The sequence below is a fragment of the Montipora foliosa genome, chromosome 8 (assembly GCF_036669935.1).
Source record: "Montipora foliosa isolate CH-2021 chromosome 8, ASM3666993v2, whole genome shotgun sequence".
NCBI classification, from domain to species: Eukaryota; Metazoa; Cnidaria; class Anthozoa; order Scleractinia; family Acroporidae; genus Montipora; species Montipora foliosa.
Window position 1 is genome coordinate 47,571,896 of NC_090876.1, and position 16,556 is coordinate 47,588,451.

At 38.6% G+C, this 16,556-nt stretch overlaps 1 protein-coding gene across 2 annotated transcripts in view; it reads left to right on the plus strand.

Moving 5' to 3' along the window:
- The window catches only part of LOC137967611 (uncharacterized), a 12,732-nt gene extending 1,781 nt beyond the window's left edge, over positions 1 to 10,951 (plus strand). Inside the window, exons 3-5 of one of the 2 annotated variants that reach the window (XM_068814128.1) lie at positions 2,988 to 4,025; positions 8,161 to 8,424; positions 8,863 to 10,951. In XM_068814128.1, coding sequence (XP_068670229.1) covers positions 3,126 to 4,025; positions 8,161 to 8,424; positions 8,863 to 10,083 — 2,385 coding nt within the window. In that variant the 5' untranslated portion in view covers positions 2,988 to 3,125 and the 3' untranslated portion in view covers positions 10,084 to 10,951. Of the gene's footprint in view, positions 1 to 2,926; positions 4,026 to 8,160; positions 8,425 to 8,862 lie in introns of those variants that run through there. The other variant, XM_068814129.1, reaches the window with a different exon arrangement.
- The last annotated feature ends 5,605 nt before the right edge of the window (positions 10,952 to 16,556 follow it).

Below are 16,556 nucleotides of genomic sequence, written 5' to 3' on the forward strand. Positions count from 1 at the left end.
TTCGATACACGGCTACACAAACTTGTAGCTTTAAATTTCTACCGTGTATAAATGAAATTTTATAGTGATGATGATGATAATGATGATGACGATGATGATGATAATGATGATGATGATGAGGAGGAGGAAGAGGAGGAGGAGGATGAAGATGATGATGATGATGATGATGAGGAGGAGGACGAGGAGGAGGACGAGGAGGAGGACAAGGAAATGAAATTTTATAGTGATGATGATAATGATGATGATGATGATGACGATGATGATGAGGATGATGATGATGAGGAGGGGGAAGAGGAGGAGGAGGAGGATGATGATAATGATGAAGTTGTTGTTTTTTTCTGAATGCTTAATACCATTGTCATTTATTATATTGGTGATCTATTTTACAATTATTCCACGAGCGCGTGCTAGATATGAGATGATAGATAGCCAACGAGGTGCGTAACGCCGAGTTGGCTATAATCATTTCATATCCAACAAGCGCGAGTGGAATAATTGATTTATTAAAAACGCCTCAAAATTGTAGAAAACTAAACTGAAATGGAAATATTAAGGCCCCCAAAAGTTGACACGTACGTTTACCATATTTGTAGAGCATGGTATAATGGCTCATAACCCATGATGGCTAAGCCAGCGATTCAGTTTTTAATAATAACTGTTAGTTGTTGGTTGTGCAGAATCGTCTTCACGATCAGTGAGCATTTTGTTTTGACTGATATTTCGCAGCTTTGACTGAGTTCAAGCCGGCAGGAGCCCACCGACTGTCAGCTTACCCAAAATGTTTGGTCTTTTCATTGATATCACTAAATGAACCAAAGAGTTCTGATTCCAATCCGACATCCTAATTAAGACTAACCTATAAAGGTCAGCCCTAATTTGCTAATTTTTAATTGGTGTTTGCGTGCGTGAGTAAAATCGCTTCTAAAAGGTCAACGCGGAACTTGTTAAAAGCTTGATCTTTATTTCACAGATGTTCCGAAAAAAAACAATGCATTAAATTGGCAGGACAAGTAGAATGCGAACCAAAGAATATCGATATAACATCAGCTTCGAGTATAATAACACATAGAGTTTCTACAACGTACGCCTGCAGAGCTGAATACTGCATTGCAAACATCCCACTAACATCAAGAAACTGAAAATAGCTATGAGTGAAAATCTTTAGAAACAGGGAAGAAAATCTATCGTCCCGCCTTCTTGCTTTCTCTTAAAGATTTCACAAAAAGGAAATATATATATTTTAGAATCAGTTTACATTGATAAAGATCAGTCGTTCTTAATAGTGCAAGCCTTGAACAGGAACAAAGTTTCCGTTCGCTATCAGCCTCATTCATTTGGTATACTATTTTACATTCTTTATAAACTAAACTATATTGAACTCAGTGTGGCTAAATTTTAAAAACGGCAACTGCTAAAGGCGCTGTTTTTACTTTTTGTATTTATACCTTCTTTACGCTATTCGGATCAAAGAGACCCGGGCCACTAATACATCGTTTTTTTTCGAATCATTTGGAAAGCTTGTGGCTAATCACCGTATACCACAGGTAACCCAGGCTCACTGTGTGCGTCACGTAGGTATTAAAATATAAAGAACACATGAGGCGAAGTTTAGGTCTGAAAATTTGCTAGAAAATGGTAATAAAAATCGATAAAACTTACCATGTGGTGAGCTGTTGTTGTCTTTAATACGTACACGAAGTTTCGGGGAAAATGGTCCCCGTTCACCTTCCTTCATAATATAGTGACAAGGTAGGAGACGGAAGCCAGCGTCGGGACTCCGATCGACCCAAAACAAGCACGATTTTTTCCGCGAAAATCAACTCCAGTCGCTAAATAAACACGCCAGGTTCGTAGAATAGGAATTTCTCTAAACCATGAATCCACTGAAGCATCTCCAGGTAGCAACGCGGAGCCACCAGACTCCGTAAAACTTGTAAGTTAACCTGCTAAAATGGCGGCCAGAAAGCGTGGTACTCACGAAGTGCCCAATTCAAAATGGCACTGAACTCTGGACGCCTGGTGACGAGTATAATAAGTTCTGGAGGGAGGGGAGTCCCAAATTGCTAAAAACAAAACTCACAGCTGAGCAATTTGGGACTCCCCTCCCTCGAGGGAGAAACTTCGTGTACGTATTAAAGACAACAACAGCTCACCACATGGTAAGTTTTATCGATTTTTATTACCATTTTCTAGCAAATTTTCAGACCTAAACTTCGCCTCATATGTTCTCTATATTTTAATACCTACGTGACGCACACAGTGAGCCTGGGTTACCTGTGCGTATACTGGTAGTAAGAGGATTCTGCTATTCTCGTATCACAGGTAAAACCGACATTACAGATTTTGTTTGCTATTTGTCTCAAAACCCGCACATACAACCATGTTCTGTTGTCATGTTCGACGTAAAACATTGATAGATATCGATAATTTTGACAGTGGGTGATGTGTATGCCAAATGAATATTTTAGTCATAAATTGGCCAACGGTGGATTAAGCATAATTTCTAAATGACAAAATTGATATAGCATCAAACCGCATCTCGTCTTAATTCCTGGAGGTTAAAGCTAACACCGTCTCATTCAATTTGGCCATTTTTTACTTTGAGGAAAGCAATTTTTTGTGCCGAAAAATTAGGCGCAGTAAAAGAGAGTTCTTAGCTTAATATTAATAATAAAAACAAAATTCGCTGGATCACGGCTAAAAACCTAGGGTACCTTTTGGCGGGAAAAATAATTTGCGGAAGCAGAAAGTCAATTGAACGCACATTCCCTCCAATTACAAAGTCCTGTTCCTTATTTAGCATTCAAGACTGTTAAATGTCCCATAAACAATGTGAGTTATAACCTGTCAAAGACAGATTTCAACCAAATGTTATTATAAACGTTCGCCTCTGCCAATCAATATTATTCCGTTCAACAGTTGACTTGCTAATGAAGATACGGTGGAAAACGATTTTCGCCTTAGAATGTCGACCTTTTACTCAACAGTGTCTCTCTGTTTGCCCTGAACGCTTTTATAAAGGCAGCTAACGACCGATGTGATACGTCTTTGGCCTGGAGTCCATATCTACCGGGAATACGATTGTGTATTTCACCTGCGGTTGCGTGGACAATGACGTTTTTTGAATGAACGGATGGACATGCAGTCAAATGGTAGCTTGGAAAGATTGCGCGGCGCAGTTGAATATGAGTAAAAACAGCAAAGATGGTTTCGTCCGTCCTCTCTGGATGACCGATCCACCGATTGAAGGACAGGAGTCGTTTTTTGAAGGTGTTCCGATGGCGGAGCTCGGCTTAAAATCCGTAACGACATCAGATCAGAATCGACCGAGCTTTAGATCCTTATTACATAAAGTCAACGAGCCAAGAGAGGCAAACGGCTTTATGTTGAATCATGAAAGTAAACTGGAGGAATCGTTGTTAAAGACTGTTCAAGAGGAAAACCTTGAAGTTGTCGAAGTTCTTATCGATCATTACCTACAATTGTTTAATTTGGAAGAGTTATACGAGAATTCATCCTCTGTTTCCCAAGCGACTCCACAGTCCTCACGCAAGACACCGGTTAATTTTCTTCCTCTTGTTGTTGCTGCGCACTTGGGTAACTATGACGTTTTGAAACTGTTTATTTCCAAAGGGTTCAAGTTGGAAAGGCCACACGACGTTCTCTGTAAATGCGAACAATGCCAGGAAGATTATTTCAGGCAGTCTCAAAAAAGACTTGATATCTACAGAGCAATGGCAGATCCAATGTGGATCTCCTTGACAGGAAGGGATCCGTTTCTTACTGCGTTTAAACTGAGCAAGGACTTAAAATCCTCTGCCAAACAGGAGGACGAATTTGAGAAGGACTATCTTGCCCTGTCTCTTCAATGCAGTCAGTTTGCGCTTGGACTTTTAGACGAATGTAAAAGCTCGAAGGAGCAGACCACAGTTTTAAATTTCCCTGGGAGTGATGCCTCCGAGGACGAATTTTGGGAAGAAACGTTGGGGCTGGTTCACAGCGCATTTGCCTACGGACAAAAAGAGGTAAAGGTAGATTTTTATATAATGAAATTAGCTCTAACCGAGCTTGACCGAACTGGTATGTTGGCAAAAACAGCAGAAGTTATGTTTTCCTTTAGGCGAATTTTATTGTTTACAAAATGTGTTTTATCTTGGCTTTATTTAATCAACTTCTCACAGGTATCTCAGTTTACCGGCAAATGCCCTCAACTTGGCTTAGATTTAGGTCAAAGTTTTATTGAGCTGCTGTATTTCGATGGGTCTAATATTAGCTTCAGTGTTTCGGCTGGCAGAAGTCATAAATGCGTAAGGCGAAGTTATTTCCCCTTGTGAATTTGCATTCAACAATTACCCATCGTTTGGTTCTTAGCGGGTATCACATACACCTTGACATGTATGATTTGAAGAAAAAAATCCATCTGTAAACTTGTTTGAAATGTATTTCACTTCTAACTAGAAAAAATGATTATTAGTTTTAGATTATTCAAGTTGCGTTATTCAAAAAGCAAATCATAACTTGGAAAGGTGTGTGAAATCCAAAAACACAACTCTTTAGGAAGATTATTTGCTCGTTCTTTTCTGGCTCAATTTCACTTGTTTCACTAGGGAAAATGGCGAAATTATCGAAAGATTTTGTTGTCGGGAAAATTCGTTTACATCTGTAGGAAGAGTAAAGGAACATTTCTTGACAGAATAAGATGCAATCTTGTTTCGGTAAAAGCGAATAAGCTACATCTAGAACTTAAAAGTGTTTGTATAGTGCGGTCAAGTGTTAACGCAAATTGGTATTAGCAAGTGGCTTGCGGCATATGCCAAACAAAGCCAAAAAAAATCAAACTATAGGCAACCGACAAGTAGAAAATCAAGACGGGGTTGTGTTGCAACCTTAGTGGAAAATATAGCTTGTCGTAGAAATTCTCGAAAAAGAACTCGTGTAAGATTTAATATTAGATCGACAATGGTATCCCGCGAGGCCCTGTTAAAGATGGCGCGAGCGCGAAGCCGCTTATCTTCAGTACATGAATTGGAAAGCAGGTGTCATCATTGTGTCTATGCTACAAATTGTAATTTCTTCTTGTCTGTATGAACGCAGTAAACATCATTCTTCTCAAAAGAAATTGAGTCTTGACTCGCGCATGGTTTTATAAATAGTTTTTAAGAAAACCAATGTTGTTAATCGTGGTTTAGCCTGTGTACAGACCGCCCCTCCCCTCAAAAAAAAAATCGGAGAGGACGGTCTGTGATTTACCGTTGATAATCGTGTTCAAAGACCACGTGACTTTTTCAGGAATGTGTGGAAAATGATTTGATTGGTTATTACCCTTACATCATTACATCACTGAAATAGCGAGATTTGATTGGCTTTCATTTTCGCGGGCTTTGCAATCGGAGCCTTCTCTACAGAATCTGTCATTTTCGTTCGCGACAACAATGTGAGATTTTGACTATGAGTTCGTGCGTTCTCTGTGGCTTAGGCATCGTAAAAGATACGGATAAAAATCTTGTTGATGGTCGAAGGGGCAATTCTTTTAAAGTTCGAGAGGAATTGCTGTCTTTGGAGTGTAAAGTCGAAGTCAAGTCCACGTACATTTGTAGGAATTGTCTGTGCACGCTGAAGAAACGAAGGGCGCTCTTGAAGAATCTTCACGAAGTGAACAGCTCAATTCAGAAGATTGTCCGGTCGAAGAAGTGTTCCACTGTTCCATTACCAGTCCCAACGCCTTCCTCAAACCAGCTCAGCGACTCCCAAGAGCAAGCTACAAAGCGTGTTGCCTTAGAGGATGTTGGAGCGTCTGTGACATCTGTGGATATCGAAGAAGATAACAGCACATTGCCAAATAGAACATCGGTAGATCAATGGCCAAGTACGCTCACGTCAACACCTTGTAAAGAGAAAAATCGTCCTGTCCCTTTTGCTGCGGTGGTTGGACCTGTTTCGCCGATTCCTGCTCGTGAACCAGATGAAAAGAAGACTCGTGTGCAAGTCACTGTCGAATGGCCCAGTCGAACAAAAGTGAATACTCTTCACGAAGGATTAGAGTCGCTCGGCAAGATGCTTTGTCGCGGAACATACAAGCAAATTGCTAGAGCCGTATGGAAGAATCCAATTTTAAGGAAATATATGCAGCAGTTGTATCTGGAGGAGGTCGATCGTGAGTGTACTGCTATGTGTTCATTAAAGAATCCAAGCTGTCTCAGATCGCCCAACAAGAAAGACCTTCAGTCCTTTTCGTTCAAGAAATTCAACAGCGAACTTGAATCGAGAGCACCATTGTTTAGTGCGGTACTGTGGACTGCAAGTGTGAGAAAAAGCAAAAGAGACGATGTATTCTGGCTGCCATCTGTGTGTATGTCCGCGGCTGTCTTGCTCAAGAACAGATCTCCGTGTCTGAATGCAATGCAGCTGATAAACACCATCATTTTGTATCATTCGGGGATAACTGTGAGTAATTTTTTAATCAGTTTCTATTAGATGTTTCCCTGGTATTGTATTTATCCAAACCTATTGTGACGTACTGATGACAACGATAATATCATTTTTTTGTTAGTGGTACGAAGAATTTATTATGATCTGATAACCAAACCGCAAAGCTCTCTTCCTAGTACTCAATTGAATATTTTTCACTTAATCAATAATTGATCGTACGGGGAAAGTCACTTAAATTCCCTACCTTCTGACATAAATAATAATCCTCCGGATGTTAAATGTTGCGTCCTTAGTATTGGAACATGCTATTTGTGCGTGAGTCATTAGCTCCAAAATTTATTGTTGAAGTTATCATCCTGGATTTAAACCCGATTTATAATAATTACTACTGCCTTTTGTTTATCTCACACTCAGACTTTGTTCCCTTTTATTTCTAGCAAAATTACAACTCTTTCGTTTAAGTTTGTAGGCATATTTTATCAATAACTTCAAATTTAATTAAGACTGTCGACTTCAAATGTTGTTGTTGCCTGTCAATAACTTAAAGTAAACATAATTTTATGAATTTTTATGAAAGTAAGTATAATGTGAATGAGATGTTTCCTGTGTAGATAATTTTTGAATATATACCATTTTCCCTCAAAATATATACATGTACATCATAAGGATAAGATTTATCCATGTTTTTTGACATGTTCTACTCTGTTGTACAGACAACTATAATTCCAAAGTTCATGAGAAAATGAAGGTAGCAAATGTTAGTGTATTGAATAATAACATTACAACTGTCCTTTTATGGTAAAATGTCTGATCATAGACTAATTATTTATTTCAGGCTTCTCTTTGCCGACTGGGTTCCCTCAGAGTAACCACAGGACACTCGTATTATTACAGAAAGTTGGATGAATTTGGGAAAGAATATGCTGCGTCTGTTGAGAAGAAGGTAAAAGATGAGACAGCGCGACTTCAGAAACATCACCAAGCACCGACTGAGGCACCATCTGACACCAGTTTCCCTCCTCTAATGACTGAAGGCCACACTCAACAGTCTACTGTAATTACTGCTGACAAAGGAAGAAAGTTGGTGTTCGATAACTTCGACTTCAGGCAGCAAGTTCACAGTATGACTGAACAGCATCAAAATATAGATGTCCACTGGGTTACACACTTGTCAGTGGAAAATCGTGTCTCAAGAAACCACTTGTCGAGTGCGAAGCCTGCTGCAGATGCCGTTATGCAGATGGAGAATGGTGTGTGTTTACCAACTCGCCATGAGCACCACCTGCAAAGGGAAAACTACATAACTCTTACTGAGAGAGCAATTGTGGAAATACCCTGTTTGGCATTTCTCAAGCCTGTGGTCTGTAAGCACATACCACACCAGTACAGTAAGGAAATGGCTGAGAAATCAGAAATGGTATTACATAGTTATTTAAAAATGACTTACAGGCTTACTAAAATTAATTCAGGCCCATTAAAAGCCAAAGTCACAGAACAATCAGAAAAAGTAGAGATGGGAAAAATGACTTTAATTTTCTTGCTTTGAAGTCTTGTTGTTTTCATGTTCCAGTTACAGTAAAAGTTATAGTTGAAATTTTGTAGTAGTAAGATATAATTAAGTAATTAAGTATAAATATGCCCCCCCCCCCCCCCAAGTTTTTTGCCCCTAACCCTTCCAAAAACCACTTAACCCATAAAATAACCAGGATTATATGTGTTTTCTCTTTGCAGTCTTTTCTTGGAATGTTGTATCACAACGAAAATGACTCAGATGGTATTCAGCAAGTACTGACAGCACTGCATCAATATGTATCCTACTATGGTGATGGAGATAACAGAGTTTATTCCTCTCAAGGTTTAGTGGCTGATCAGCTGTCAGTGGAACGTGGTGTGAATGCACTCTTTGAGCTTGCAAATGGCTTTACTCCAGAGGAACGTCTAGAAGGCTTGCACTTGGAAATTGCTGACTGGCATGCAGGAAATAAGTTTTTGAAGGTATGAAAATATCTAATATTTCCTTCAAGCCAGATTTTATGAGTCATATACATTATGTGTAGCTTTGCCAATAGGTTCATACTCAGTAAAGTATATTCAGTGAGCAACACCAATGCCAGATATCTTAGGAGATAAATATTAGGAAATTAGTTGCACACTTAAACTTTAAAAGCACTATGGTCTGATTTCACACAGTTAAATGATAATTTTTTATTTGAGATAAAAAAAGGTCAGTCAATAAGGTTTGACATCTGTCACTGTGAAAGGAAATGCATCAGTTGATGGGTGATAGAAACTAAATATAGTGTAAATATCTTTATTGAAGTAACAAAACTAATGATAATAACAATAATAATAAATATATTGCACATTCATTCACTGGCATAGTCTTCTAATCATGAAAAAAATAGTTTAATGTTTGTATGTATCTGTTTTTAGGTTGCTTTCCATAATTTCTACAACACCAAATCAGCAGGAGACAAGTGCACTCTCTACAGCGACAGAAATTTAATAAACAGAAGAAATGTCAGCAGTGATGTTGATGTGGCAGTTAATCCCTGTAGAAAATTTTTTGACCTCGAAGTTAAAGCAAGGCTTATAGCTGCTGCATTAAATGAGCTTGGGATGAGTGATATTTCAGATAGCCCTAAGGGTGAATTTTCCCAACCAAACCTCCCTGAAGCGAGTAACATGGAGAAAAAGGACTATGTGCGTAAAATTGCCACACACATTGTAGATGGCTACGTCATTCGGAGGGAAAATGTTGAAAACATTTTCAATAACCTATTAGCAGCAGAAGCTGCTGAGGAAGAAGAGGTCAGGCAACAAACAGACAATGGCAGATATATTTGTTTTTTCCCCGGTTGTAGCAAAACCTTTGCATCAAGGGGAAAACGAATGCGTGATCATGAAGCCACCCATAACCAACAGGTGCCACCACAAGATTCACCAGGGTTACTTTTCCCAAGTGACTCAGCAACTTCAGAGAAAGTCCCTGAGAAGGATGACATGTTCAGTTATCAGTGTTCTTTCCTAGAGTATGGCATGCTAATTTTGAACTTTTTTGATGCCATCAAAGAGGGTGATGGTAAACGTACTTTCAGATGCTGGAAGTTTCAACTGCCTTACCTTAGAAATGACCCAGGAAGTACAAAGTATGCCCTTGAAGCCCTGGGGATGATTTTTCAAGTTTATGCACTGCTTTCACCAAAACATGCTCATGAACTTGTTTGGAACAGAACTGTGTTGCTTAAGTCAGGTTTAGGACATAACATTCCCCTTGATTTACTCCTTGAATTTTTCAATCGACTACTGAAAGAAGTCATTAGAAAGTTGGGTCCTAATGCAACAAATCACAGGGCTATAGATCGCTACTGTCATGCAATTGATTTCACCAAAGCATTACTTGACAACTTTGATCAAGAGTGTTGTGTCATCCGCCGTTCGGGACACCACTATGAACTCTCTGTGGTGTCTGACTTATGCAAGATTGTCACAGAGCTCATCACTCAGAGAGCCTTCTGTTGGACACCAGGGCGTACCTATGAACACTTTCATGGTATTAATTCCACCCTCCTGTCAGACTTTGATCTTCAAGACATGTTCAGGTGGATAACCAAACATAAGAAAAACATTGTCAGAGAGAGAAGAGCACGTTAGAATGACATTTTAGGACAGAAAGGTCAATCCAGTATTTAAATTCATATGTAACCTTCAAGAGTGAAATTACAGATCAAATTTGGACACATTTGGTCAAAAAAGTACTGAAACCTGTCAGACAGTAATAGTTTTGAAAAATTTCACACCAGCAGTTATAGTAAATTACACATAAATGAAATCCCTCATCGAAACTTCAGTTCAATTTCCAAGTTCCATGTGACTGTTTTCTGTTTATTTTTCTTAACTTTTCGTGCCCCCGTCACTTACAATGTAAATAAGAGATGATAATTTATTACATTTATAAATGTAATTGTACAGGAAAAGCTTCTAAAACCAATCAGGTGAAGGTGAAGATTTCATTGACAGATGTAAGCAAAAAAACAATTCTTTTTTTTCTTTGGATTTCAAAACTATGTTAACTAAACACTAACCGACCCAAGTTTTAATTTCTGATTTTAAAAAGACACCTGTTTATTTTAACTGGAATTTTCTTATTTATTGGTCTGCCATTACTAACTTTAAAATCTTGAGAGAGCTGGATTGAGGAGAAAATGACGTCAAAGAGTCACTAGTTTAAGAATGCAATGCGTGTGTAGGCGGCCGAATTAATATGCAGCACGGGAGTTTCGGGCTTTCAGACTTTTAAACCCGTGTTTTGCATATGTAATAAATTGAGTTTACATGCTGAAATTTTAAGCTAGTGAGTAAATGACGTCATTTTCTCTAGATCCAACCTTTTGAGGTCCAATCGGCCAGTTTTGAACATGAGTAATGGCGGACCGTGAAATCCAAAACTTACACTCAAAATAAACAGCCTTTGGATAAAACTCAAAGCTCAAAATTTTGCCAGTTAGGTGTTAAGCAAACACGCTTTCAAAATCTGGAGAATAAAAGGAAATGATTTTTTGATCATAGTACCACTTTAACCATTCCAAAGATAGCCTTAGTTAATGAGCCAATTTGCCATTCATCCTCAGAGACTCAGAGGCAACCCTACATGTAGCATGGGATACTATCATTACAAAGTCAACATGAAGAATTGGATTGTACTTGATGAGTACTTACTCAGGGCAGTCACTAACATTTGAAGCAGACATGACCCCCTTCCTTTTAAAAAGTTTTTTTTTTTGGAAAAAATTTGCAATTAGGTGCCCCTTGGTCACTAATGATGTTTACAATTATTATTGTTTAAAAAGATTGCCAATCACACTGCTCATGTTTACTTCCTCATTACCTGACTGATCAATGTCTTCCATATGAACATCTACATTAAGCAAGTCACTTTCACTTAACAGCTGACACAGTTCAGAATCATCTCTGATGTTTGCCCATTCTTGAGCAAATTCCTCCATGTCCTCGTCTTCACTCTCTGGTGCCTCCAATTCGCTGCTGTGGACATCACCAAAGACCTGGTGAATCACACTTAAAATTGCTCGGCTGTGTTCTCTTCTCCAAACTTCAACAAAAGTTTCTACATGCTGTAGTGTCTTAATTTTGTCACAATTATCCAGAACTTGCTTGATTTGCAGTGGGGTGAATTCATGCATCATGTTTACAGAAGCCACAGCCCCTGAAGAATTTTGAAGAAGCAGGTTTTTCATGTAGTTGAACAGTTCAGTCTTGAGGTGTACCTTGTCATCTTCTTCAACTGAACGAACAGATTCAAAAGAAAGGTTTTCATCTTCGGTAGCATCCAGCACTAGTATGGCAGGTTCCTTGCAAATTTCTTGTTGACATCCACATGCTTTAGCACATATGTCACAGCACTTGTGACCTGACACAGAGGAAGTAAATTTCCCTGGAAAATGACTGTATAGGTAAGTACGCCTACAGTCAGTATTATTGGCAACAAAATCCTTGATGTCATGCATGCAATGTGCACCAAGTAGCCCATTGTGCAGTAAAAGGCATGAACTTGGCTGTCCATCTCTACCACCCCTTCCACATTCTTGGACATAACATTCAAGGTTTTTAGCAGGGCCAAAATGTATGACACGGTGAACTTCTTTGCAGTCAACCCCCATTCCAAATGCAACAGTACAGGCTAGTATTCGAATGTGGCCATTGGGTTGAGAAATATTACAAAGAATGTGCTTTTTCACAGCCTCGGGTGTTCCAGCATGAAACATTTCCACCATTCTCTTCTTACTGTCAACGTGTTTATTAACATATAAATCATCTCCGAGGCTTTCTTTAAATGCTGAGTACACCAAAGCGCACTGCTTGCGTGTTTGGCAGAAAATCATTGTTCTTTCACAGGACACGTTTTTGCTTCTAAGCTCATCTATTAAAGTACTAAATATTGAAGCAACAGGCAAGTTTTTATCCAAATATGCCACACTGAATTGCACATTGGGCCTTTCTGGACTGTGTTCCATGATGAAGGATGAGGACTGGTTTAAATCCAAGGCCCTGAAAATGTCTCTTTTAGTTCACAGTGAAGCGGTGGCCGTCAGAATGATAGAGGGAACATTACTTGCAGTTAGTGACTTAAGTTCCCCCAAGTTTCCATACCAAATTCGGAAAGGGGCAGCTGTGCGCTTTGAGGAAGATCCAGGAAGACCCCACTGGCTTATACAATGGGCTTCATCGACAGTTATCGCCACCAGAAACTTCCGATAGTGTTCAGTTGAAAGAAGCTTGCGCCATCGTTCCACGCTCAACATTTTCTCCGGTGATGCAAACAAGTAAGCGAACGCTCCTTTTTCTACTTCCTTCAGTCGTTCTTCGGATAGCTCATCGTGAAGAGCAATTGCTAATAATCCTAAAGACCGCAAATATGCCACCTGGTCTTCCATTAGCGTTCTTAGAGGTGAAATAATAATTATTTTGCTGCTTCCATGTGGTCGCGAGAACAGCTCATCGGCGACGATCGGGGCTGCATAGAAGATCAAGGACTTTCCGTCCTCTCCGATTTTTTTTTTGAGGGGAGGGGCGGTCTGTACACAGGCTAATCGTGGTTCGAAATGTTAACGTTAAAAAGTAACTCCAACGCTATAAGCGATAATCGGGAAACGGGTGAACTAAAATGATAAAAGTCATTAATATTTATGTTGTATTTTTCTCAGCATCCTCCCATATTTCTTTTATAATTGAAAACTTGAAAAAATGACTGGATGTTACTACAGACTTCCACACACAAATCCCTTGAGCTGAAACAGCCGTTATCTTAGGCGAGTTTTAATTTTACGCTCACGAAGCAGCCTTCTTTTTTTTATTTTTATTGATATGTTCAGCAAGTATTTCGATAAATTATCATTGTCTTGAATTAAAGAAGAGCCTGGTTTAACTTTTACAATTGTATCACCGAATTGCATGAAACATTGATTGATACTTATTTTATGCGTATGTCAACTTTCTTATAGGCGCTCTTCAAATGATGGACGTGCAGCGGACAATCTGCCAATAAAATATTGTTCCTGTAGATCCATATAAATCACTTTTTGTTCATCTCGCCGGACTTCATTATCATCGAAATAGAATCCTGCAGAGACGCTAAAAAATTCCCAAAAAATTAATATGAAATGCTTTCTGTGAAAAAAAAATTATTCATGATTTCTTAGGGAATATTTTTTACCAAACCGAAACCCTCACTATTACGTTAGCAAAGTTGTGGCCATAAGACAGGAAGTTATTGTTATTATTCACTTTCAAGAACTTATTTAACATGACTAAATACCTGTGCAAATAGGGCTTGAAATACGGCCAATTTCATTTCACAATACTTTTACGAGTTTTTTCACGATGATAGCTAAATTTTCATTTAAACTAATGAACGGTAATGACTTTTGACCACGATATACTATCTTCTATAGTAGGCAGAAATATTTCCGCTCTTTAATCACTCATGGATAGGTTTTAATTTATCAAGACATCTGCTCTTTTCCTCAAAATCTTAAATTTTGGTATTTGATCTGTGAAAATATACATGTTTTAACTAAGGTTGATGGGTTCGATTCGAGTTGAGTAACTAGATTATGAAAATTGTCAGTTGAGGCTAACCATTTTGTGGTTAGGTTAAACTACATTTGTACCATGACTGATAATGGTCATCCAAAGCTTATTAAACAATTTATGGCCATTGCTGCAATATCCCTAAGGGCTTTTTTTAACAATCAACCCTTTTAGTTGTTAGGCGAAAATTTTCTACAGTGGTAGATGAGTCCAAAAAAAAAATCCAAAAATTTCACTTTTTTAGAATTGCAAAAAATATATAAATACATCATATGTCAGGTATATTACTATTACTAGCTTTCCACAAAAGCTTTAATCTTTTTTAAGTTTTAAGTATTAATCTTGTCGGCAGGTTTCCCTCTATCAGTCCTTCCGGTCAGATTCTATGCATGGGTCCGTGAAAGGGTGGTGATTATACTGATAAATTCATCATTCTTTAGAGAACACTTTTAAAACTTTAAACCCTAACCCTTAAACTTTAAAAACTTTTTCTCAGCGGTTAGTCACCTCCTCTAGTTGTTTTTGTTAAAAATTAGCCTGATAAACATATGTTTAGCGCCCAGTTTGAAAAAACTAAGTAACACTCGATTGATTGCAGTGAACCTCTTTTCTGTCATTTATTATTTATTTATCTATTCTTGTGTAATATCGACCACGGGTGTTTCAACAACGCCGTTGCCGAAAAAAGTAAAGAAATATTACAAAAAATAAAAATATTTATTTTTGTGCAACAGCACTTTTAATGCTTAGTTGCCTGGTTTTCTCATGATTTAAGTTTTCACTGGAGAATATACCACGTTTGAAATCAGTTTGACATCACTTCTTCAGTTCTCGACGGTCTATTTCGTACTTGGGATGGTGACACCCTTCTTCAGAGGAATTATTTTCTGTGCTACAGCGTTTCAGCCAAGAACGTTTACAAACCATTTGCAAATATCATTGATATAATAGCCTAAACTTGGTTCACGCACGTCAATTGTTGTGAAAATTGTTGTGTGCGGAGCAAATAAGGGATGTCAAAAGAAGTTATGTAACAATTTTTTCATCGAAAAGACTGCTTGCTCATGGACTAAATTAGCCTAATCCAAACTTTACTGTGGGACATTTACTTATTAAATTAATTTAAGATATTTAACTTTCTTTTTTTTTGTAATACATTTGTTTCAGTTTGTCGCTCATCCATTCTGTCAACATCTTGTCATTAGTTGTGTATTCAGCGGTGTTCCATTCTGGCGCACGCGTGGGATTGCGTTTCGAATATTATACGTGCTGACGCAAGTGCTCATCTATCCAGTAATGGCTTTCCTCTACTTCTTCTTTCCGTTCTTAGAACTAAGCCGTAAAATCAAAAGACCATTCGTGAAGTTCATCAACCACACGGCTTCTTTTGTGATTTTCTGTCTCTACTAGCAGCTTCTTCGCACGAGAAATTCGAGATTCGCTTCGGCAAAGTACCATCTGCACTGGAGTGGATCATCCTAATGTGGATTCTCGGAATAGCTTGGGGAGAGTGTAAACAGGTATGGCACGATGGAGTGTGTGGCATAAATTCTGAGAACACAAAGAAGGCCACGAAATTTGGAATGAAAGTTTTCAGGGGTAAGAGAAGAGTTAATATTTTGCAAACCAGTGTTTTACCGTTCATTGCTTTAGATGCAATGTCAGAATTTTCGCTAAAAATGCAACAATCTTCACGGTGACGATTTGTCTCATTAAGAGTAATTTTATTTTGTAGATTGGTTTGCCCAGCGATCGAGATTTGTCTCATTAAGAGTAATTTTATTTTGTAGATTGGTTTGCCCAGCAAAACGAATTTCTCACCGAAATTGAGGAAATGGAAAAGGAAGAATTAAACAAATGTTTGAGAAAGTTCTACATGTCTGCAAGGAAACAGGACGGGTCATATTACAACAAAGCAACGCTCATCTCAATTAGAGCCACTATTGATAGACACTTACGCAACGAACCAAACAACAAGCCATTTTCGATAATTGGCGACAGCGAGTTCACAGAAGCAAACAAGGCACTCAATTCGTTGCTGAAGTCTCTGAGTAAGTCAGGTGAAATATGTTCCACGGTCCATAAACCCGCATTAACAGTGGAAGCTGTAGCGAGGTTTTATGAAGTTGGCGAACTGGTAGATGCGTGCAGCCTGGACCCAAAAAAGCTACAACAAACAGCGTGGTTTTTCATAACACACTACTTTGGTCGAAGAGGGCGAGAACACCAGCGGCAGCTGACAAAATTAAGCCTGAAGCTTCCCAAAACCCCGAATTCCGCCCTGGAATATTATGAGCTAAACAGAGAAGCGCCAGGAGGAGTATTTTCAACAAAAAATCATCAAGGTGGTTAAGATGGCAGCGACGACCCATCTGACGGGAAGATGTTTGAAAGCAAAGGACTCGCTCACTGTCCAGTAGCTGTAGTAAAGGCATACCTGTCCCATTTAAATCCAAAATGTGAAGCTCTGTTTCAGAAGCCCTTAAGTGGTGCCAAATTTAATCCATCGTCAGATGTCA